Below are 26341 nucleotides of genomic sequence, written 5' to 3' on the forward strand. Positions count from 1 at the left end.
ACTGCTTGCATGTTGCACACCTACATTTTATGTTCCTAGGTTTCTATTATTCTAATGGCCATCATTGTCTTTACAAGCCTCGCTCCCAATTCACATTCATCTGCTAACTTAGTGAGCTCTAGGCTTTTGACATTACCCTTGACTTCCAAGATGTAGATGCCCAACAGGGGAGGACCCAACACTGAGCCCTAAGGTACTCTGCTAGTGACCGGTCTCCTGGTGGAGTTGGTCTCACTGATTCTGACTTCTTAGGTCCTGTCTGTGAGCCAGCCAGCACTACAGTGAGTTATGTAGGGATTTATGCCTAGTTCTGCGATAATGTTAACAAATTCCTGAGTCAGATATTGTGTTGAACATCTTGGCCATGTCAGAGTAAGCAGTATGCACCATTTTCCCTCATCTATAGCCTTGGTCACCTTCTCAAAGAAGTCTACCAGGTTGAGTAGGCAAGTCCTTTACTTAACAAAACCAAATTGGGATGGGTCCAGTGTCTGTAGGTTGCCAGTGTCCTTGTTTATCATTTCCATGATAATTTGTTCCATGGCTTTTCATATTAGAATTGTCAGACTGATAGGTCTGTAGTTTCTGGGGTTGATTGATGTTCTATCCTTTTGAAAGGGTATGACCATTGCAGCCCTCCGTTCACCTGGCACGTAACCTGTTTTGAGGTTGTAGTTGAAGAGTGCCTCAAGTGGTTCTTCTAGGTCACATTTTAGGCTATTTAGGAGTCAACTGGGATATTGTCAGGGTCCAGTGAAGCAGAGTTTTTGGCCTTAGTGAGAGTCACCAGGACCTGCTCCCTGTTGATAGTTGGGGAATATGCTAGAAGAGATTTCACAGGGGGTAGTGGGGGTAGTTATAGCGACATTTATCATCCAGTAGATCTATTTTGTCACCCTGGTCAGTGAAGGTTGTGCCATTTACCACCAGGTCTGCGCACTGCTAAGTGTTATCTTTAAGGTTCCTGACATAGCTGAAGAAGGCTTGTGATTGTCCTTCTGGGGGGCTATCCTGATCTCATAACTGGCTTTGTTGGACTTTATTAGGTCTCTTAGTTTCTTGTTTAGTTGAATCAGAGAGCTCTTGTCTCTGAGAGTTGCTGTTTTTGATTTTGGATGTGACTTTTTTTTTCTTTTATTGTATAACCTGTTATGGTAAAGATTCCACCAGTGGGTTTTGTTTTTGGTGTTAGTTTTGGGCTTACTTCTGGTAAAGCAGCCTTAATGTAGCCATCAACATGTTTGTGCAGGGTTTCTGTAAATAATTTTGCATCTGTTGCTGCGGTCTCTGGGTTTGAGGGAGCCAGGAATCCTGCTAACATTACTGAATCGAAACAAAGTATTGTCAGTTTGCAAGCTCTCTTCCAAGAACTTTTATACATTTATATATTTTGTAACTGAATTTCAAATTCTTAACTAGAAGCTTTGCTTATAAATGCATTTTCCCACCCTTGATTGTTACATTTCTGTGCATGTGTCTCCCTAAGAAATATGTCCAAATTGATGCACATTTTTCTTTGTGTCTGTATGCAGTAGCCATTCACTAAACCTTTTTTATTTAATCTCTAGGCTCAACTTGACAGGCTGGAAGCAAAACCCTTTGAAATTCTTCGTAATCAAGCAGGATTAGACAGGCTACAGCTGTCTGAAAGACGTCACTCAGAAAGTTTCTATAACCACATTTCTATGGAACAGAACACAAGTGGTCAGTCAGCAGATAACACAGATGGGTCAGGTACAGAAAGCAGATATCATTTCTGATTTAGCAGTTATTATTGCCATTAACTGACAGGTGCAAAGTTTGGGTCAGATTTGATGTGTACATCCAATTATGCTGTCTGTGGTTACTTGCTTTTATACAGATTGCTGCTTCTGGATTTGTTTCTATATGTTAGTAATACTGGCAAAATGATGGTTAATATGGAATATCTGTTCACCTGCCTGTGGTTAAGTGGCTTTAAATCTTAAATTGTTATTATACAAGAGTTTTATTGTGCAGTGTTATGTTAAACAGAAGTATTTTACTAGAAATGTACATAAACAATTAAACATGTCTCATCTTGTTAATACTCTTGAGATGCAGTGCAGTGTGTCCTGGACAATTTCACAGAAGAGGTTATTAGAATTCCAGCTTTGACTTCCTACTGTTGTTACTGTCCAGTGTACACCTATCTTGAAGAGATGTATTTACATTTTTATATAAAAAACTGTTTCAGGGGAAGCAGATATGTAGAAAGATGAATTTCAGGAATGTTATCAGTTCAGTTCACAAAATCCCTTTGTTTTCCAAATGTCTTATTTTCTTAGATAAATTGTTCCAAGTGGTCTGGCTTATAGTTGAACAGGCCTTAGTTGTGGATAAGTGCTTATATACTGGGATAAGATCTTAAAAACTCTACAGGGGGTGGCTTGGCATTCTTTTAACCTTCTAATTATCTGAGATCATGATGTAGAGTTTGTAACACCACCGATAATCTCATGGCAAAACTGTGATGCCACAGCATGGAGTTCAATTTGATACATGAAGTAAGCTGTGGAGGCAGATGGACTTGACGGACACCCTAATGAATGCATGTAGCAGATGTTCATGCATATTTGCTTCTTCCAGTGCTTAATACTATGTAATTTCTACAAATGTCAGTTAATCTATGTACACACTTAGAATTTAAGGTGAACTGTGTCTGCTGTGTTTTTTTCAGGGACGCATGAGAAGGGCTAAATGTGGAACATCTGTAAATACAATTTATTTTTTTTGCTCATTCTGCCACCCATATCTTCAGCAGACCTTCCATTGTTGTGTCCTCTTCTAATGCAACGTGTTTGTAGTTTGAGTTATCCTTTTTTTTGCACTGGCAGTTGGTTCAGAAGTTTAAGATTATGTACTGTTAGACATCGACTCCGCAGCAAATGTTGTGTTTAATTCCCACAGCCTCTATTTGCCTTCTTTGTGACTCAGAGCAAGTCACTTAACCAGACATTGCTCCTGGATTGCCCCAAAGAGGAACTGTGCATCCAGTGGACCTAATTAGCTGTTTTTTATGTCCTACCCATGTAGTTTTTTCAGAACCTTTATTACATCAAACGTATTTGCTGAATTTGTCTGCACTGGTAACTGCAGATACAGGTTCACCTTGTGTGAAAGTGCTGCCCTAGGTGAAGAGTCCCCCTCTACTCCTCTACATCCCTCAGTGTTTCCTCACATGCTTCAGTTCACTTTTTTCTAATTTCCACACAGTTTACCGTGTTCTTCAGCTGTCACCTGCATCTTTTCAGCACATCCTATCTGAGACAGACTGTGGAGGAAGTAACTGAATGAAGCTGGTTCTCTGGGTAATGGTAGGCCCCCTCCAGAAACCGTAGGTTTATAGATGTCCTGAGGTACATTTTAGAGTTCTTTTCTATACCTTTTTATTTCAGTGATGCCTTGAGCAAAAGTTATGACAAAGGAAAGAAACTTGCTTTTTCCTGGATCCTTTCAACACACTGCAACAAGGACAGACTAGAGTATAACAACACTGGAAGAAATAACTTAATTAAGCTTGAGTTCCTGGGCCCAAGAAGCTGGGTTTTTTCTAGATGTTTGGAGGTGCATTTTATAGTTTTTCCCCCAGCCTTTTTATTCAGTGATGCTCCTGAACAAAAATCATGATTACCAGAAGGTGCATCTGGCAGTTCACAATAAGCAGAGAAACTAAATGCATGTGGGGATGCATGAATTCCATTAGGGAGTAATGCCTGCCTCTCCACTCCCTCAAAAAATGTCACCTTCTGTGTATCCCTCTGGTATTAGACTCAGATAAAGGCACAGATAATGCCTGCCTCTCCACTCCCTCAAAAAATGTCACCTTCTATGTATCCCTTTGGTATTAGACTGAGATAAAGGCACAGATAATACCTGCCTCTCCACTCCCTCAAAAAAGTGTCACCTTTTGTGTATCCCTCTGGTATTAGACTGAGATAAAGGCACAGATAATGCCTCCCTCAAAAAATGTCACCTTCTGTGTATCCCTCTGGTATTAGACTGAGATAAAGGCACAGATAATGCCTCCCTCTCCACTCCCTCAAAAATGTCACCTTCTGTGTATCCCTCTGGTATTAGACTTAGATAAAGGCACAGATAATGCCTGCCTCTCCACTCCCTCAAAAAATGTCACCTTCTATGTATCCCTAATGTATTAGACTGAGATAAAGGCACAGATAATACCTGCCTCTCCACTCCCTCAAAAATGTCACCTTCTGTGTATCCCTCTGGTATTAGATTGAGATAAAGGCGCAGATAATGCCTGCCTCTCCACTCCCTCAAAAAATGTCACCTTCTGTGTATCCCTCTGGTATTAGACTCAGATAAAGGCACAGCTAATGCCTGCCTCTCCACTCCCTCAAAAATATCACCTTCTATGTATCCCTCTGGTATTAGACTCAGATAAAGGCACAGATAATGCCTCCCTCTCCACTCCCTCAAAAATGTCACCTTCTGTGTATCCCTGTGATATTAGACTGAGATAAAGGCAGAGATGCCCACTGTTGTATATTTCACATATTTGCTGGAAAACGTAGTACAGCAGAGACTACTGTAAATCCTTTGCCAAAATCATTTTAAATAGCCTATAGTGTTGTGGCCACCAAGCTTCCAGAGGTGCTGAGGGTCTGGCTGTTTGGTGATGCGTTTTATGCTGTTTCTGAAAGATAATGATGTCATTTTCTTCTGGGTACCAATTAAAAAAAAATTAGTTCAGTACATGCCTGGCAATATTGTGTATATCCCCAGATAAAAATCAATCATATATTTTTTTTTTACATACGTATGCACTGATACTACCCTTGAACACCAGGTCTGTCACACAAGCTGTAATGATTTTTCATGCAAGTGCACACATACTGGCATTGGCCCTGACAAGCCAGGTCTGCCATGAAATACACCCCTGCCCCCCAGACACACACACACACACCTACAGGAAAATTATTTGGGGTGTTAGAGAAACCGGGGGACATGATAATCCCACACAGATACAAGGAAGCCATGCAGACTCCACACACAAGAAGCCACAAAGTTCCTGACAGGAAAAAAAAAATATATATATATACATATATATATATATGTATATATATATATATATATATATATATATATATATATATATATATATATATATATATATATATATATATATATATATATATATATATACACACACACACACACACACACATGAATTTACTTCATAAGATCAACTCAACAGAAAGTTGAACTTCATATATATATATATATATATATATATATATATATATATATATATATATAAGATCAGCACAACAGAAAGTTGAACTTCATATGTTCGAGACCATATGATCAACTTTCCGAAAAGTTGAATGCCAGAAAACAGCAAAACTCTAGATTTTTTCAGGGGGGGGGGGCAAGCCAACCCACACTCCACCCCATGTTAGGGGCTACACCCCCTCACATCCCCTGCATATTATATATAACAACTCTAAGATTGCACTATAGTGGGGAAAAGGGTAAATTCCCTTATCCTAACTGTACCCTGATCTCCATACAAAAACGCTTTGACATTTTGGAAAGTCAGTCATATGGTCCTGACCATAAGAAGTTCGAATTGAATTTCTGTTGAGTCGATCTTCAGAATGGACCCATACATACATACCCACACACACACACACACACACACACACACACACACACACACACAGATATGGAAGAGTGGATGGAAAATAGAAAGTTCACCCCAGAGATCACTCCAGTGGCTTTAATCGACAGAGACACTGGGAACTAAAGTCGAGTGGCACGATGACAGGATAATCCTATGGGCTAGGCTTGTAAAGGCTCCAGAGCTACGCACCTATGAATCTGTACACAAAATAAATATATTATGTGGTTATTTATTTCCAGTTTGTAACTTGGATGGTCTGACTGCCCTTTTGGTCCCATTCCAGCAGAGTGTTGGGGAGAAAAGCTTGATAAAAACTAATTGCAATTGAATGAAAATGTATCAAATGATGTATACAAGTGTAGAAATAAACATACTTACACACATAGCAAGTAGGATATTAACAGTTATGCACTGAACATATCCAAGTAACACACACACACACACACACACACACACACACACACACACACACACACACACACACACACACACACACACTCTTGATTCTGCAGCAACCAAGAAAGGTGGCAATCTCTTGCTGCAGTCTGGATTGTAAGCATGGTACATGCAGTGATGGAGGGATCATGATGCTAGATCCTCTCTGTCTGATTCATACTCACCAGATTCAACTAATTAAGTGCAGATGGCAAACTGTGAACCATTCACCTTTCATATGAATGTTACCCTCACCCTATTGAGGTATGCCAGGTACTTGCACATGCATCATTTAGGCAAAAAACAGTAGCTGTTGACAGTTCTGTTTAGCCACACAAGAAGCAGCATAAAATAAAACTTAAATTTTGCTAGAAAAAAAGAATTGTACCTTTTTAAGTAATGAGCTTGGACATCATATTTGTGAGTAAGACTTCAGAGTAAAAAGAAACTTATTTGTGCTGTGTGGAGATGAGTGTTATGATGTAAGGTGATTTATTTGATGAAGAATAGTGTTATTTATCTTCACATCAAAGGATTTTACCTTGAGTTGCAGCTGAGTTTTTTTCTATTCTTTCAGGAGATCGACCTTTGAATCTTAGGATCTCGAATCATCAGAGCAGACATCAGCAGCAGATGGCATCCATTGAGGATCAGCCACCATTGAAGCGCATCTTGGGTGAAGTGTCTCGATCTTACTCAAACACTGAAGGGAAATCTCCATCCCCAGGTAAGTTGTGCCGTCACAGAAAACTGCAGCGATTATTGTGCTTCATATAGACATGGGTGGTGCTGTCTCCTGTCTGTTTGCAAGGTCTAAGTTTGAGTACGGGCATTTTCCAGTCCCTGACAGGAGTTTGTACAGTCTCCCTTATCATTATAAGCTGTCTGTTAGAAGTACTGTATTTGTTCCTGATCAACAGTACTATACTTTCTTCCCGTACCAGAGACATGCTGTATAGCTTGAGTAGTCTAGCTTTGTACTCGTATTTTCCTAATACTTTTTGTGTTATAAAGGAACCATTGACTCCTTGGGACTAGCCCAGTAAAAATTAAGTATGGAACTAGTATGAGAGCATGACTGTTCTCATGGGACCCCTTATTATTGGATGCCTCTGATAGGGATGCATATCAGTCCCCTCTTATGTGGGTTTAATGTTAGGTAATGTGAAGTTCTTCTCATTTTAACTAAATTTGGTGGCTTCCTTGAGTGTTATGTGGTAGGAAGAATGTGCCCAACTACACATTAGTTGTGGCTTTGAACCTTACATATTTTTGTGTGTTTTACTTATTTATGATCTGTGTTAAGAAATTGTGTCAAGACTTATTTATGAAACTTCCATGTCAGGCAGGGTGACGGTGTTAGTACAATTCATACCATTACTGTTTTTACTGTGTGTCTTAGTATGTCACCAAGTCACCCCATCTGCTGCAGTATTACAGTGTTTTGTTCACAGCAGCAGCCATGCCATCATGATGTTATGGTGTGATTTCAGACATTTGTCTTTTATTAGGAGTAGTTGTCACAAAATGCCATTGTGTTTGGAGAGAGGGTGAGTTGGTTGGGAGCATGGAACTGCTGTTTCAGGGCTCCTTACATCCTAACAAATGTAATTATTCAGACACACAAAGCCTAACTGTAATGGGGCAATATTTCTGATGTAGAGACTGAGCATGATTTGCTTCCACTGGAAAGATGGCAGTTATTCCTTGCCACAATTCAGCATATACAGTGCAGGAAGGTCCACAGGGGACTGAGTGGTAGGATTTTTGTTTGGTAGGGAACTACTTGAAAAATAATTAATGATATTGTACTGGAGCTAGTATCAAAAACCGAGCAGCCAGATACGATGTCTGGGAATGGAAAGTGGACACTTGAGGCCAAAAAAGAAATTGTTTTCTTTCTTCTGATCAACTAACCCAGAGTTCCAGAAAGGGGGTTACACTGCAAGAGCAAGGGAAAAATACCGAAGAGAAAAATTGTCATTGAAACAAAAAATGTCAGACATACAGATGTCAATTTAAGGTCATTAATTGACCGAGTCAAAACAAAAGAATATATAGAAAAGAAAACATTAAGCGAGTTAGAAAAGGAAGCAAAAAATTAAGTTTCAGAGAAAGAAAACCTCCACAGGTATTTGTAACATTACATAGAGTGAAATGGACCAGAGAGAAGAACGAAACCTAATAGTGCAGTTTGTACGCAGAAGAGAAATGTCAACTAATAATTGTAAAGCAAAGTCAAACATATTTGAAAATATATATAGGCAAAGGCACCCAGACATGGTAAATGTTACACAAAAAGCAAATAGTAGTACAGAAATCTAATGTAGTGACAAGTAAGCAGCTTGGTAAAGAAATGGAGGAAATTGAAAATGAAGTGATAGATTAGTCACAAAGAGAAGTATTTGAATGGGAATCCCAAAAGCAAAGGCCGCTTTAGAATGGTGGTTTATTAAAAGAGGTAGAGCTTGAAAAAGTGACAGAGGAAGTAGAGCAGTACAGTAGTAGAGAAAATAACTTGTTAATCATAACTCTCACCTCTTAGAACAAGAAATCTGTACAAAGCCACAAAAATGGGGGGTAAAGGCCCGAAAACAGGGACAATTGGTAACAAGTTTTGCCTTAGCATGAATTTTTTGAAGGGTGTGAAGTCGAAAGTGAAATGTCTCTCATTATTTCGTGACTTCAGTCCTCAATGAGTTTGCAATAATTTGCCAGTAAATGACATTTTATGAAGAATAGACCAAAAATATGAGACAACGAAAATAAATCTTTGGCTAAACACCACGGCTTCTTCTCTGCTGGTAAAACACTTATGCTGGACACATCTATGGATAAAATAACCACTTTATTCAAAAAACTAACAGAAATGATGAACGTTTTCAGCTGTAATAGCCTTCTTCAGATTGTAACAAAGCAATCCTCAGATTTACGGAAAAAGCTGCACAATAAGCCAAAGTTACTAAAACTTGCTCACGAGTAAAAGGTTCTTCTATATCATGAAGCAACTCAAGTAACAGTTGTTAGATGTACGTAATCCTGAACAGTCAGGGAAAGAAAATTCACATCCAGAAGTCTGGAATGCAGAAGATTTTAAATCTGGTCTTGCTGAAGCTTTAGTTATCAAGAACCCATCTAACAGCCTGGATCCTCAACATCTACAACTGTTACTTGAGTTACTTCATAATACAAAAGAACTTTTTACTTGTGAACAAGTTTTAGTAACTCTGGCTAATTGTGCAGCTTTTTCTGTAAATCAGATGATTGCTTTGTTACGATCTGAAGAAGGCTATTACAGCTGAAAGCGCTCATCGTTTCTGTTCATTTTTTGAATAAAGTGGTTGTTTTATCCATAGACGTGTCCAGCATAAGTGTTTTATCAGCAGAGAACAAGCCGTGGTGTTTATCCGAAGATTTCTTTTCGTGGTTTTGGTGTTTGTTCCTCGGCTAGCTTCAGCAATATCTACTGAGCTTTTTTTGCTGCAAAAATATGAGGCAAAGTCTGGACATTCTGCAAAACTCTGGACAGTTGAGAGCTATGTCGTTAATTATTTTAAATGTTGACAGCAGTAAAAATGTTTCAGAAGATGAAACATCACAGTCATTTCAAAGCCAATATATTTCCGCACAGAGGCAGAAAGAGCAGGAAACACAAAATGTAGAAGAAACTCTCATTTGGGAAGAAAACAATTTAAAAGAAGACTTGCTAGATTTGATAGAAATAGATAAATATATGTATGAGAGACAGAGGCTACCAAAAGTGAATAAGATATGTATTGTCAAAAATTTAATAATCCAATTTAATAAAGCAATTGGAAAGATAAATATAACAGAAATTAACAGAATACATTATTGTGTAGCAAAACCATTATTGTGTAGCAAAACTAATAACAGACAAGGTATTGCCGAGAAAGCATAAATTAGTAAAAGAAAATACAGGCAAATAGATTACCGCCATGGAAGCACTAACTAGTAACAGTTGTGAAACAGTTAAGAAAATAAGTATCATTATTGGAAGAATACAGAAAAGGAAATTATCTAAAGTATTAGAGAAGCGAATGAGCTAAAGCAAAAACACTAAAACAGATCAGGAGTTGAGTTATACTGTGTCTAACAATAGATTAAAAATCTGTTTGCAGGCTGCAAAACTTAGGAGGTACACTGAGAAATACAAAGAAAGGATACTATACAGTTTAAGGATGACCCAAAGAAATATTATAGGATGTTAGGAAAGAAAACAGCAATAGCTGAGATACCATCAAGAACAGAGGAAATTAATGCATTCTGGAGAAATATCTAGGAGGATACAGCTGAGCACAAGGAGGCTGAGTGGATAAAAGTAGTAAAAGAATGATTAAGAGACTTTAATATAGAAGATATGGATTGGAATGAAGTAACTCCTACAGAGATACAGACGAAAGGCTCACAAATGGAAAACGCCAAGTGTAGATGCTGTACCTAACTTTTGGTTAAAGGTATTGTCTTTGCACTATGATTTCACCCTCAGTAACAACTATTTATGTGTATACCCTGAAATGACACTAAACTAACAATTGCAAAAAACATATGCTTGTACTTAAATGTGAACCTGCATATCACATTAAGAATTATCGACTGATGGTATGTCTCACAACAGCATACAAGTTGTATACTGGAATTTATGCAGAGTGTACAGTCATTTAGGTAAAAATTCAGTCATGGCCATAGAACAGAAGGAGAATAAAAGAGATTCATACTGAACAAGGGATCATCGTAGTCACAGCCTGATTTCAAAACTGGGCTTGACAGTTGGATGGCAGGCCATAAATTCGTGCTGTGGAAATACTATTCTTTGCAGGGATAACTATGGTACTCTTAGTATCAAAGGATGTAACTGCTGAGCTTATTGGTAATTCTTCAGCCATAAGTTTGGTATGAACCTCTGGTACTATACGATAATGTGGAAGGATAGTCGTGGCAGAGCAGTGAAACAAGCGTATGTGGAAAAAACTGTACTGCTAAACTCTGGCTTTCACCCACTTTCACACAGTTGTCTGGGCTTTTCTGTTTGCATGTTCTGACATTGAGGATTTACTTCCCAGGGCTAAAATCTGAGCTGTCCTTTTTCTGGTAAGAAGCTGGTAGTTGGCTTTCCTCTTTTGCTCTACTGTTATAATAAATTTCTACCATAAGATGCTTTACTGAAGTTCTTTTAAAACCTGTTTGCTTCTTTTGGTTGTTGTTTGCTGCAGAGACTAAGGAATCATTAGATAGTTTGTATTGAAACTATGAAGCCCATCTTTTCTTATTCTAGGATTATTTTCCAGTATGTACATTAAGTAATTTTGCTGAGAAAACTTGTCACTCATTGACATCAGCTTCCCTTGTCTACTGTCAATTTATCTTTGCCTCTATTATTACCAGGTAAATGTAAACAGTACTTACAAGCCACATGACTGAAGGTCTTCATTTTATCATGTTGCTGATGCTGTTTTTTAAAAATAAGCAGGCAGCACACTTAAAAGCATACAAGATTAATGCACATTCTGCAGCTTTGTAGTTTGTGCCTTTAGTCAACCAGCCATTAAATTATCTGGCTGTTGGGTCATCTGGCTCCAGAGAATTTGTCACATTCAATTTAGCAGATCTTTGAAAGTGGAAGTACTCAACCATTTAATATAAGCACGTAGTGTAACTTTGCTACATGGTTGTGGCTTAGGTTTTGTAATGTATTAGGCTGTCAGGACAAAAATAAATTATGTAGAAATTTAGGAATAGCATACACGTGTGCAGCAAAGCAAGAATGGATTGTGAACTCTCAGCTCAGATATAAAGTACCCTTTTAAATTATTCATCATACGTTTTCCCAGCTTTCTTTGTCAGTCATACTCCCTTTAGAGCTTAGAAGGTTTATTTTTTTCTTTTGTAATAATTCTCACACCGTTAAAATACTTAAGCTGTCATCTGTGTAGTTATTGTTGATATGCTACAGATCTGTTTGTTAGACTGCGTTGGTTGGTGCTGCGGTAGCGTTGCCGCCTCACAGTTAGACGTTGCCTTTTCGATTCTCAGAGCGTCTTCTATGTGATGACATGCGTGAATGGGCATTCCTTCGTTGAAGGTTGTGCATTAGGCGGCAAGCCAGCATGTAAAACTCTACTGCCAATCATTAGTGAACGGGAGTTCCGCTGTGGCGACCCCTAACCGGGAAAAGACGAAAGACACAAACACAATGCTACAGGTCTGTTTGTTCTGGATGAATTTTGAGTCACTGCATAATAAAATTTGTGTGTGTGTGTGTGTGTGTGTGTGTGTGTGTGTGTGTGTGTGTGTGTGTGTGTGTGTGTGTGTGTGTGTGCGTGTGTGTGTAGTGTGTGTGTGTGTGTGTGTGTATGTATATATATAATATATATATATATATATATATATATATATAAGCGAGAGTGTGTGTGTGTGATAGAGAGAGAGAAGGTATTTAAACAAGGCTGGGGCAAATAAATATCTTTAGTTTTGGTGATAACATCAGTGAAAAAGGAGAAAGGGGTAATAGAGGCCATGCTTTAAATTTAATTTTAGCTCAAAGTGTTCAGATGCAGTAATTAGCAGTCAATTTAAGTTAATGACTTGGGAATAATAATGAATAACGATTTGTTATTCAAAGATGATGTAACAGAAATCAGGACAAGACAATTATAATGACCCACTTATTTAAGACCATCATTTGTACACTTGATTCTGCATTCTTTGGCTACACTATAACAGATTAATATGTTAGAACTGTTAGGAAGTTTTATTTGTGTGTTAGCTGTGAACAGCAGGCATACACCTGTTATCTGTTTTCATGGATGGCATGAGAGCATTCGCTGTCTAAGTGACTTGCTCACAGTCGAACAGTAGGCAAATGGAGGTGAGGGAATCAAGCCTTACCCTACAAGCAGCACGTCAAACCCTTAATCCCATACCTGACAACCTTCTAACACAAGAAATCTAGACAGAGCCAAAAATAATGGGAGGGGGAGACAAAGGCACAAAAATGGGGACAGTTTTTAAATATTGCTTCTATAAACTTACAAAATAGAATAGATAGACATAAAACAGTAAACACCGCAGCTCTGGAGCACAATACATCTGGGAAAAGGGAATTTACCTGTTTCCCCGCTGTAGTGCGATCTTGGAGTTAGTATTTTTAAGTAGTGGGGGTGTGGGGGCGTAGTGGGTGTTTTTTGTCAGTGTACATGAGTCAACAATGAGTATGTTAATGTTATTGTTGATCGGCTGTATGTAGTACATCCATGTATATATCTGTATATGTATACATATCTATATATCTATCTGTATGTATATATATATATATATATATATATATATATATATATATTTTTTTTTACATACACACACACACACACACACACACACACACACACACACACACACATATATATATATAAAAAAGACATTCATAAAGATCTAACAAACAAGTGTCCAAGCATGTAAATTTGACCAGAAATGCTTGAAACACAAAAGGTCGAATGCACTACAACCCATTTCTGTGCAGAGGTCAAGCCCCCTGCGCTCCCCTCAAATATACATATCAACAACGAGATTGCATTACAGTGGGGAATGGGCAGGAAGACGGTCCCGGGTGTACTACAGTCTTGCATAACATGTCACCAGCTTTTTAGTGTTTCTAAAAATATGTTAATAGCAAATGGCTTTGATCGTCTGTGTTTTGAATGCTTTATTACATGCTCCAACATTTGTAGGTTCAATCTTATTAATGTATTCCATAAATAAATATAAATAGATGTAGTTCATAATATTGAAAACTCAAAATACTGAAACCTTTTTAATGCAGGGTGGTAAGTCCCCCTGCACCCCACATCCCCTGCAAATTATTACACAACAGTAGGAAAATGGCAAATTCACTTTTTCAGTGTTTTGAGTTTTTAACATTTTGAGTTTTCAGTCAAATGACACTCATGTATATGTCAGTGGCATACTGGTACTGGCGACTGCAAGCACATATTTCAGTTTCAGTGAAGTACTTTGGTCAATGTACTAATTTTGTTAACTGTTGTACTACATGTTTTGCTTTTCCATAACAGTGCAGCTGTGGTAATTCATTGTGTTTTGGGGTGTTAGTAGTTGTGGGGGTTGTACATTTTGGGCTTCTAGTAGGTTATTGAGGCTGTATCTATAGAGTGCTGCTTTGGGCAGCAGCTGTATGTGTTTTGTGTGTGGTCACAGGGCAGTGTTACTAGTGTACACTTTTGTTGAAATCACATTTACAGTTGTACTGCCTACTGGGACTTCTGACCCTCAGTCATGGATATGTGTCCTTAATCCTGGGATGGCACAACATTCCCAGTATAAAATGGGCTTTTGCATGTGTCATCTTACATCTTTCTTACTGTATTTCACTGTGCAAGTTCTGCAGAGTTAGTGTCCAGTGTTTGGCATAGTTCAGCCAACTTCAGAGCTCAGGACAAGATGACTTGCCCCATTGTAGAAAGCCTTCTTTTCTGTAGCATTTGTTGTTTGTCTTTTCGGCTTTTCCCAGTTAGGGGTCACCACAGCAGAACTCTGGTCCGCTAATGATTGGCAGTAGATTTTTATGGTGCCGAGTTGCCAGCCCGATGCCCAACCTTCAGCAAAGGCACGCCCATTCACGCATGTCTTTTGGAGGCCACTCGACTGCGGGGAGGACATGCAGACTCCACACAGAAGGCACTCCATCCAAGAATTGAACAGGAGAACCTCTTGCTGTGAGGCAACAATGCTACCGCTGTACCACTGCGGCTTATAATTTAGGCTTTTTGCATTGTCTGTTTCTCTTTTGTGGTGACAATGTCCACATCCCCATAGTTGTCATGTTTTCAGCTTAATGTTTGTAAAACAATCAAAAATAGAATCATGTTCGTCTCAATGCTATTTGGACAGGAAGAGGCTTGCAAACTTCACCTCATCATTGATGGCATCCTTCGGGTCAGCTTAACCATCCACCATTCCTCCCAAGAAAGGGCAATTAAAGGAGAAGACAGAAAGGGACATTGGAGAGGTAACTCATGTCACACAATGCAGATTGATTCCAGGGAGGAGGTACCCATGAGGTGCTTTTGTAGTCATTATTGGTGAGGACAACGCCCTGTTTGGTATGTACCACTCCAAACACCTGCACCAATTAGAAAGGCCACAGAAATAAATCACAAAGAGAATCCATGGCCTCCAACACCTGTCCTGTGTGAAAAAAGAAAAGTACGAACCAAGTAAACCATAAACCAATAAACAAAATTACTTGGAATGTGGCAAGCTAACAAAGCAGATCCAAACAACACAAAGTAAAAAAGAACTAGACTTTAATTCACTCTGAACTGAAAGTAAATTAAAGTCTAGTTCTTTTTTTTACAAACTTACTTCAAGCTGTTTGGAACTACTTTGTTAACTTGCCACATTCCAAATAATTTTGTTTACCTGTCCTATGTGGACAGGCTCAAATCTCTATGGCTCAAATCACTATCACTCTACTCTGTATCGTACAGATTAGGTAATCTGTGTCTCGCCTGCCATGCAATCTCAGACCCTGCTCTACTAGAGGTGCTCCATATTTGTAAGTCTAACTCCTTGCCAATTGCCTGATTGAAAGGCTTAAATGTAATATGTGACATTAACAAAACCTGCTGGAGAGACAGGTTTGTGTCCCAGAAGCTGCCCCGTCTCTGGAATAGACTCCCCATACACATCAAACAAAGTACACCCCTGAACCTCTTCATGCACAACCTTGATGAGTTGAGGGGAAACCACAAATGTGTCCCAGGTGTTCCACCTGTGTCCCTCATTGACAGGGGAGACAGGTACTGACAGAGGTTTCTTTTTGGGGGATAAACTCTTGGCTAGGCTTGTAAGGGCCTCAGCACCATTAGCCTAGTAATCTCCTATGATCCTATGACTCCTAGCATTTTGGAAGTTGGATGAATTTTCTGCGTTTCAGAAATGATTGAAATGCTAGAAAAATCCTGTAGTGTATCCTGATGTTATCCCTTGAATGCTTCTAGGGAGTCCAAGTTAACTTCAGCTAATACAGATTCCCCACTGATAAGAGAATTTGTATACATGGTCAGTTTGGGTAAAGAAAAGTGTATGCATCCTCCATTTTGGACATCGCGGTATTTAATTGTCAGACCCATGTGCTGCAGTATTAAGTAGGCATCTGTAGGAAAAAGAAAAACATTGTGGCAGAAACATATGCAACATAGACTGTCCCAGAATACCAGTAAACATGTCTCGATGGCATAGAAAGATTAAGCTCTGCCTATGACTGTGGTGACCCATGTTTAATTAGGGGATCAGGAAATTGAGAAGCTGGCTGGAGGATAGTTGGAGTAAGCATTACTTCTGTGCCTTTTTTTCTGCAAAGTCCAAGTCGCAGTTGCATGTTTGAGAGTCTGTCCTATTGAACTTTGAGTCTTGTGTAGTAAGCTTCCACATCATGTGTGAACAGGGAAAAGTTTTCAAATGTGGTGATTATTTTTTCTTCTCTGATAGTTTAATTTTATTAGTAATGCTGTGTTGACCTCTTCTGTCATCTTTGTGTGCCCTTTCTGTTCTCCAACTGGTACCTTTTACTTTTAAGAAAAAAAAAATTAGCTTTATTCTAGTCAGTGGAATTTGTGAAAAAATTGCGCTGCTATCTTTACTTGGTATAACCATGCCATCCTTGTGGAAGACAGACTTGCATGGCTGCAAGATCCCTCCTTAGAAGTGTGGGGTACATGTGCTGTTCCATGTTCATAGGACCTTAAGTCAGACCATACATAAGGAAGACATAGTAGCACTCAAGGAATTTATGGCAGTAGTATTTCCACCCATTGCAGAGGGATCTACTACAATCTCTACTCAGTGGTCCATAGGTTTATAGGAGAGTACTAGGTTAACGACTCAAGAGCCCTTCCAAGCCTAGCCAGTTTTACCCAGATTTTACGCAATTTTTTATCCTTAGGGGAAAGATAACAAGGGTCAACAAGTGGGGTTTTGACAATTTTTTACAGACTGTGTCTGTCCGTAAGGGACTTGGAAGTCTGTGCATAAGGGACTCAGAGCTCAGGCAGTTGATGAATCAGGTGCAGGCCACTCCAGGGATAACTTGTTTTCTGCTAGAAGTCCCAAAGCCTGAACACACACATCTTTTATTTTTGCCTCTTGAAAGTATAAAGAAGGTAGAGCAGGCAGGACATAGCCAAACATGTCAGTGTCAAGGAGATGTTAACACTTATTTATGCTATTTATGCCCTTGAGATGTTTAATTCGACCTGGCAACTGGAGGTCCTCAAGGTAATAATGAACAACCCCACAGTAATGTGCTACATCAACAAGCAGTGAAAACGCACTTTTATTAAACTTACGTGTCCCTTCTTCCTGACTCTGTACCTCTGTCCATGTCTTTATGGAACCATTTTAAGTTGTGATAGAATGTAAATGCCTTCTGTTTTAATTTCCTTTTAGTACTGATAGTCCATGTATTTGTGATTCTGCTAAACCCCTCTCTGAAGAAGAAGCATGCCTGTAAGCATGCATCGGGAGAAACACTGGGAGGATATTCCCAAAGACAACTTTCATCTCCCTAGATCCAGTGACTCCAGACATGGTGCGGCACTTTCATAGCCCCTGTCTTCATGGTCTGATGTTCTTCGTGTTTCACTGTCGCAGTCAATACATTTGGGTTATCTACTTGGAGGTAGCCCTCAGTCGGCCTGATTAACAAAGTCTTGGGTCCTGCGTCGGTTGCTGTCCCTTCTTCCATGACATCAGGTTGTCAGGGGTATAAAACATGCAACTGACGCCATTGCACCAGTCTTTCTTGCCGTGCGGTGCCCGAAGCAGAAGTAGTTTGCAAGTGCCAGTCGGCCGACTCCAGAAATTTTCATTTTCGAGTTTCAGAACCGAAGTCTTCAACTAAAGCTAAGTACCCCGTTGGGGAAACTTTTTCTTGCTCCTTTCTGATGTCAGTAAAAGTTAGTAATTGGATTACTTGTGGAAAGCAAATACCTCATAAAGATTTTCATTTGTACTGTATTCCTTGCTTAGGCCCTGACCATGATGTACCTTGCTGTCGGTTTTGTACTTTATTTAATCAGTGCACTATCCGTCGTCAGTATATTTTCGCCTCTAAATATTTCGGTTCTCGATTTAATTATCCAGAAATGTCATCGGTTAGTCATCCAAATACCAGGATTCCAAAAAAATGTAAAGATAAAGACAGAGACAGGCTGCCAAGATCCAAACCTGCTGACGACGCTTCTCCTAAGCCAGTCGCCACTTTGCCTGTACTCAGTGAGGTGCTTTCACAGCCCCTGATACCTGCTACTTCTGATTTGCAGGCCTCTACTGAGACCCATTCGGAGTATGCCATAAGATGCTTCAACTATGGAACCCGTGGATGTCTCTACCTTGGATGGGTCCAGAGCTGCTGTGTAGGCACCAGCTTCTGAGGGTGTATTCAGGCCTACGGACTTGCATATTAAACCAATGCCATCTTTTTACTTGGGCCTAAATCTCGAAACTTGCCTAAAAAAAATATGCTCAGGCCTCTATGCCTAAAAAAACAAATTATAGGAATGGCTGAAGCTCTACTAACTCTAATCAGGGGGAGCCACCCCCCCCCCCCAAGAGGCCGAGGACTGAAGTTGATTATGAATCTTCTGACCAGGATTCTGTTTTTTCTGATTCTTCTGATGATCTGGATTTGCCCTTATCTACTTATGAGGATTCTGATGCAGAGGACTCCGTTACCTCTGCTTCCCCACCAGATGATTTTTCTTTTGGGGAAACATTACATATTCTAAGGGAGCATTTCCACTGAGAAAGCCAGGATTTTTCTGATTCAAAAAAGAGGCTTAGGGATTTCTTACTCCTACCTCAGCATAGGCCTTTAGCTATTGCTCCTGTACTAGACATTGTTGATGATGCTTTTTTTGAAATTTAGTTTGGCCCCTGATTCCTTGCCTACTGCTCCCAGAAAACCTGACAGATACTACAGGGTCCCTGAGTCCCACAAGTTCCTTTTTAAAAATCCTATTGCAGATCCAGAGACTATTTCACAGGGGCCCAAGGGCATTAAGGCTTCTACTGCTAAAAATCCTACCCCTTCTGATAGAGAACTGGAAATGGCCAAACGCCAGTGAACGAAGTTGAAGTGTAGGAAACACCAAAATAGAGTCCACCAATGTAGAAAATTTCTAAAATCCAAAACGGTTTATTTACACTCGATAACGTTAAACACCAAGCACTCCAAGTGTTTTTCGTCCCAGCCAATGGGTTTAGTTAATGGGTAAACTGTAATTGGTGAAAGGTTTAGTACAATTTGACTGAATACAGTCAAAATTTAAGTAAACGAGTATATGGATGTATGGGGGGTACAATAGTAGAGGTTACTGGTAACTGTAACAAATGTACCCACAGGTCATTAGGATAACACCAATATACAAACACTTTTTACTTCACTCTCTTATTTATTACTTTTCAACCCTACACGAAACAAGTACGGATTCCTTACACCACTACAAGCCTGGTAAAAATGTGGTATATTGAAGCTAAAATTTACGGCTCACGGCTTGTTAGTAAGGTGAGGTAGGGAAATTTTTATTAGTAAGTGCTTGCATTTGTGAAGCACGCGAATGCGAGTTTCATTGTAAAGTGTTAGCAACTTGCTATGATTAGGATGTGTGCTCACTAATAATTATAGTTAGACTTATTAAAGCAAAATTATCTTATGATTTTACATTTTATATTTTATGTGTGATGGTCTTAGTTGAACATTTGGTTTTAGAACTAGCGGAGCTGATTATTGCCCGCTTTATAAATGTTGACATAACATTTTTATTGTGAAACATTGAACACTACTGTTGTTGTATACACTCATTTAAGTTCTAAAGGACAATACACTTTGTATTCTTAAATTAAATTGGCATATTAAAACATTAAATGTTTGATATAAAAGCAGGATTTTTACAGGAAGTTGTTGTCTGAGGAAGTTCCGGCATTGGCTGGGACGAAAAACACTTGGAGTGCTTGGTGTTTAACGTTATCGAGTGTAAATAAACCGTTTTGGATTTTAGAAATTTTCTACATTGGTGGACTCTATTTTGGTGTTTCCTACACTTCAACTTCGTTCACTGGCGTTTGGCCATTTCCAGTTCATTAGTTTTTGTTACTTTTTTGGTTGCACCTTCTGATAGAGACTCCAGGGCGCTGGATAGATGGGGTAAGAAGGTTTATACTTCTGCAACCTTGGCCATTAGAACTTTAAACTGCCATTTTCACATGTTAAAGTATCAGCAACATGTACTGGATTGCTTAAACAAAAAAATGATGTTGATTCCTGACTGTGTGGAAAATAAAGAATTACAGGATTTAATACATTCTGCTGAACAAGTTGGAAAACATACTTTGCAATGGTTTTGATTCATTAGAGGCCTCTTGCAGGGCTGCTGTTACTGGGTCTGTGCTCAGAAGGCATGCTTGGCTTAAGGAGCAATCTTTGCCTGATCATGTTAAAGCCAAATTGTTGGATGCTCCTTTAAATCAGGACCGCCTCTTTGGCAACAAGGCTGAAGAAGTTCTTAAAAACATGAAAGATAAAGCTAAATCTATGCAAACTATTAAAGATTTCTTACAAGTTCAGCCTTTTAGATTTAGTAGGCACTGGCCCTCTAAGAATCGGTCCTTTCCAGCCCCTTCCAGGTCTTCTCAAGCCAAATCCAGACACAGCAAAAAACCCAGGTTTCAGTCCCAGGGGACACACAGGACTAAGCAGTGGGGGGCCTCCACTTCCATATCTGGGAATAATAAGACTCCCCCTATGGTAAACAGTCTAAATTGCTTCCTTTTAAAATTTCCAAGCACTTATCAACTGACTGCGCCTTTGGCGGGAAAGATTGCTCTTCATGCAAAGAATTGGGAACTCATTACCCAGGACAAATGGGTTTTAAGTATAGTGTCCCAGGGATACAGATTTCACTTCCACATGTTGCCAATACCAAACTGGTGGCTGGACCTACCCCAAATCAGTGGGCAGAGGCCCAAAAACAAGTACTTTCTCTCTTAAGCATGGGGGCTATTCAACTGGTACCAGAAGAGGAAAAGGGACAAGGTTTCTACTCGAGACTTTTCCTGGTACCCAGAAAAGACAATTCATGGCATCCTATCCTGGACCTGTCTTCTCTAAACACCTTTTTGGAGATTGCAAAATTCAAGATGCTGACTCTTCACCAATTACTTCCTATGTTAGACAAAGATGCCTGGCTGGCAATACTAGATTTAAAAGAAGCATACCTGCACATCCCAATCAGGGAATCTTGCAGAAGATATGCTTCAGAGCAGGCTACACGCACTAGCAGTTTTCTGCACTGCCCCTTGGCTTATCTACTGCGCCCAGGGTATTCACAAAGTGCCTAGCTCCAGTTATTACATTTTGCAGGCAAAGAAATATTAAAATATACCCATACTTGGACGATTGTCTAATTCAGGCAGAAAGCCAGGACATACTTTTGAATCATCTGGCCTTTGTACAAAGGGTTCTAACTTGTCTGGGGTACACCATAAACGAAAGGAAATCACACCTGGTACCCTGTCAACAAATTATATTCCTGGGAGTAATCTTGAGTACAACTTCCCATATGCTTATCTCACCCCAGAGAAACAAATTAATTTGACAACCTACTTCAAACAAGTGGCCACAAAAACCCTGCTGTCTGCAAGACAAATACTGCAAGCCTTGGGGTTCTTGGCCTCCTGCATTCTTCTAATTCTATATGCAAGACTGCATATGAGGAAACTACAGTGGTATCTAAAAAGCCTATGGTGTCAACATTCTCAGGATCTAGAAGCAGTGATTCCTATCATACCTTGCCTATGCCTACAGTTCCTTTGGTGGGCAGAGGCCTGCCACCAAAACAAGGGACTACCTTTCACACCACCCCCTGCTGCCCAAACCCTAACAACAGACTCATCAGACTATGCATGGGGGGCTCACCTGGCAGGGAAATGCATTCAGGGCAAATGGAACCCAAGTCAAATGCACCTGCATATCAATCAAAAAGAAATGTTAGCTGTACAGAATGCTCTGACAGCCTTCAAGGACCACATTCTTCCAGGACAACTAATGGTAAAGACGGACAACACCACTGTTATGTGGTACATAAACAAGCAGGGGGGTACACATTCTTACCCCCTCTGCAGACTAGCCATGGCATTGTGGAACACAACCTTGAGCTACCAAGTGTACCTACAAGCTCAATTCCTGCCAGGAAAATTAAATACACTGGCAGACGGACTAAGCAGAAACCTCATGGACCCACACAAGTGGAAACTGGAAACAAGGATTTTCAACATGTTGACAAGCAAATGGGGAGCCCAGACCTGTTTGCCTCTCCTCAGAACTACCAATTGGACAAATTTTGCACAAGGACTCCCCACAAACAAGCCTGGAATGTGGATGCTCTGTCCTTCATCTGGAAAAACCTATCAGTCTGTGCCTTCCCCCCTCTGCCTCTGCTCTCCAAAGTGATACTAAAAATCAAACAGGACAAACCAAGGATGATTCTGATTGCTCTAGACTGCCCATGCCAGCACTGGTACCCCCTCCTGCGCAGTGTGTCACGGTTATCCCCATGGCACCTGCCTCAGACTCCTTCCCTGTTGTCTCAGCAGGAGAAATAGATTCTGCACCCTCAGCTTCTAACACTGAACCTTGCAGCCTGGCTAATTACATAATTTCTCCTGTACCATCCCTCAGTAAACCTGTGATGGATATCATTTTAGAGGCAAGGAGGCCTTGTACTAGAAAATCTTATGCTGAAAAATGGAAAAGATTCTGTGCCTGGAACCACTCTCAATGGATGAGCACAGCAGCGTCCAATTTACCTCAGATTTTACAATACTTAACTGAGATGCTTCACAAGGGCCTGTCTTTTTCTTCCATTAAAATCCACGCCTCAGCCATTTCAGCTCATTATAACACAGAACCTCTCCTCTTCTGTCATTCACTGCTCAAGCAGTTTCTCAGAGGGGCCAAAAAATTTGAGACCATCCAGGAGAGCTCCAACCCCAGCCTGGGACCTTAACTTTGTTTTGGAGAAACTCACTCCACCTCCTTTTGAGACCGCTATTACTGCAGACTTAAAATTTCTTTCTTGGAAAACAGCTTTCCTTTTAGCAATCACTTCACCTAGAAGGGCATCTGAATTACAAGCCCTTATGGCAGTGGAGCCTTTCATCATCTTTCATGCGGACAGAGTGTCCCTCAGAACCAATCCATCCTTCATGCCCAAGGTGGTATCCAGTGTGGCTCTTAATCAGTCCATTTGCCAGACTTTTTCCCAATCCACAGAACAAAGGGGAACGGATACTGCATTCTTTAGATGTGCATATACAACTTAGATTCTACTTGGACGGGACTAAACCTCAAAGGAAATCTGAACAACTGCTGGTGGCATTTGCTGCAGGGGCAGAGGCGAAGGCTATTTCAAAGCAAACCATTTCTAAATGGATAGGCCATTGCATTCATATCTGCTATAAGCACCATGGAAACCTATCCCCCAGGGGATCAGACTTCACTCCACCAGGGCTGCATCTACCTCTAGAGCCTTTCTCAGAGGCGTCCCTACCAGGGATATCCTAGAAGCTGCTTCCTGGAGTTCTGTACATAATTTCACCAAGCATTATCATTTGCCAATTTTCTCTAAATCCTGAGCTGGATTTGCCACTGCAGTCTTGCAGGTCCTTATAGCTGGTCCTGATGCTATCTAAATGCCTCCTCCCAACCATAGCTTTGGGAATTTACCCAAATGTAATGACTGCAACAGTGAAACACGAAGAACATAGTACAGTTGTGTACACTTACCATAAATGTAGATGTTCGAGTGTATTCACTGTTGCAGTCCTGATTAGCCTCCCTCCAGCCCCCTAATGTTTTTTGTGTATACCTGTACTTTCCTTTACTATGCTTAAAAGCCTTTTTGGTGTATTTGCTTTTTTGTTGGAGATATATCATTGTACTTTTATATTTAATTGCTTCCCATTAGGGGGGCACCTGACATCTGGGACAAGAAAACTGATGTAATGGCATCGGCTGCACCCCTGACGACCTGACATCATGGAAGAAGGGACAGCAACTGATGCAGGACCCAAGACTTTGTTAATCAGGATGACTGAGGGCTACCTGCAAGCAGATTACCCAAATGTAATGACTGCATCAGTGAATACACTCGAACATCTAAATTTATGGTAAGTGTACACAACTGTACTTTTGCTGTGGCCTCTGGCCTGACCCCATTGTGCAAGCTAGACATAATTCTGTCCCTCACAATGTACTCATAGAGCGTTTTGGTTGATAGGTTGGACCTGTTTGTGGCACAGTGTGATGTTAGTAACCGATAATTTGTGGATAATAATATTGGGCCCATAGATAGAGTATTATTACAGCCTAAGTTTTCTGTAGTGCAGCACCACTGGTTGGTTCTGGAGAAGTGTTATTGTATTTTATCAGATAACCATTCAAATGAGTAAGCCTAAAACAGGTGCTACTAACTTTCAGGACAAGCTGTGGTTACCCCATCTACCATCCACCAGGTGGTGTGAGGATGTTCCTTCATGCATTCGCCATCTTCCTTATCTTCTTGGTTTTGATCTCACCCAGGTGACGTATCCTAGGTGCTCTCCATCTTGTTGTACACTACAAGTTATTGACGGACTCACTGGACATTTTGGCCCCAATTCATATTAAGAGCTGTCCACTTTGTGCCATGTAAGCTTGAACTCCACAAATTTAGTGGGACTCTTCAAAAGTCAGCATGAAGGTGCTGATGTGCCAGTCTGCTAAATCACAGGCTTTTGCAGGATAATTATTTTTCAGTGTTCCAAGTAGAGATCTCTTGAGAAAAGATATTGTACTTCTCAATGCCATGCTAACCTGCCACTGTATTGTAGGTGGCGAGGAAGCAGTACGTCTCCATCTCATTTTCCAGAAAGTCTTGACTAGTGTGGAATGTCACTTTGATGCTTTGCTGCAAAGCTTGCTGTGATCATTGCTAGAGTATTCAAAAGTGCACTCACTGGACTTTTGCCCTTATCAGGAGGTCCACTGTCTTGGAGATAGTGTAATCTTTCAACCCGATTGTACTGATTTTTGCCTCTCTTCTCCGCAGTTTGCATGCTGCTACCAGTGTCATAAGTCTAGATTTGTACAGCTTTTTATGAAAGTATTGGGTGTATTCCTTTACTAGATCACTTATGCCTCATTAGAGATTTTTTTATTGAAACTTTTAGGTAGGCCTGTGCTACCATAATCTTTAAATCCTGTTTTACATTGTAGTGATCTGCATAACTATAGTCCTATCCTGAGCCTTCTGTTCATTGACCACATTCCTGGGAAAGTGTTTTACATGCAAGCTGGACTTGTATTTGGAAAACTGTAGCATGTATGGTCCAGTCCAGTCTGGTTCATGGGCTTCCCATAGCACTGATATAGCACTCACTAGGGTCTTTAAATATTGATCTAATGGCAAGAGGCAAGTGCCACTATTCTGTCTTTGCGTGTCTATGTCAAACTGTCTGCATCAGTGCTGTTAAAATTTGTAAAATTTGTCTCTTAGAAAGTGCTTTTTCTGTTGACAAGGACAGTGGCCCAGTGGATAGCAATTGTTGCTTCACAGTAAGAGGTTCTCTTGTTCAATTCTAGGCTGGGGTGCTTTCTGTGTAAAGTCTGCATATCCTCCCTGTGTTCATGTGGGTTTCATCTGGTTGCTCCAGTTTCATCCCACATTCCAAAGACATGCAGTAGGTAGACTGAACACTGTAAATTGGACATAGGTGTGAGAGCACATGCAAGTGTGCAGCATGGAAGAACAGGCGCGGCAGGGCTAGCCATCTGGCAGTGTAAACATTGGCTGTAGACAGTTATCACTGGTGAAGTAACACCTCAACTCCACATGCAAAAATGGGGAAGAAAAGGTTGTGGATGGATGGATCATCCCTCCTCATAGATTCATGAGGATACAGGCTATCATGCAAGAAACAATGCTTGTTTTCTTGCAACAGTCGGGGAACCATTTTCAAATGCTCTGCATCTGGTTCTTCCTCTCTACCAATCTATCTGTTAGTCATGAAATTAAGATTGCATGGAGTGGAGATGTTCCTCTAAGCTAATCTCTTAAGACCGTGCCACATTTCTTCCCAGAAATTGTTTCAGATTTGCCTTGAATTGCA

At 40.2% G+C, this 26341-nt stretch overlaps 1 protein-coding gene across 2 annotated transcripts in view; it reads left to right on the plus strand.

Annotated features, from left to right (window-relative positions):
* NAB1 (NGFI-A binding protein 1) overlaps nucleotides 1–26341 on the plus strand; it is a 324965-nt gene that overhangs the window by 253408 nt on the left and 45216 nt on the right. For both annotated transcript variants that reach the window (XM_044075187.1, XM_044075188.1), the window contains exons 6-7: nucleotides 1569–1734; nucleotides 6681–6830. In XM_044075187.1, coding sequence (XP_043931122.1) covers nucleotides 1569–1734; nucleotides 6681–6830 — 316 coding nt within the window. The remainder of the gene's footprint in view (nucleotides 1–1568; nucleotides 1735–6680; nucleotides 6831–26341) is intronic.

Source organism: Protopterus annectens, chromosome 6.part0 (assembly GCF_019279795.1).
Source record: "Protopterus annectens isolate FY-2018-M chromosome 6.part0, PAN1.0, whole genome shotgun sequence".
NCBI lineage: Eukaryota > Metazoa > Chordata > Ceratodontiformes > Protopteridae > Protopterus > Protopterus annectens.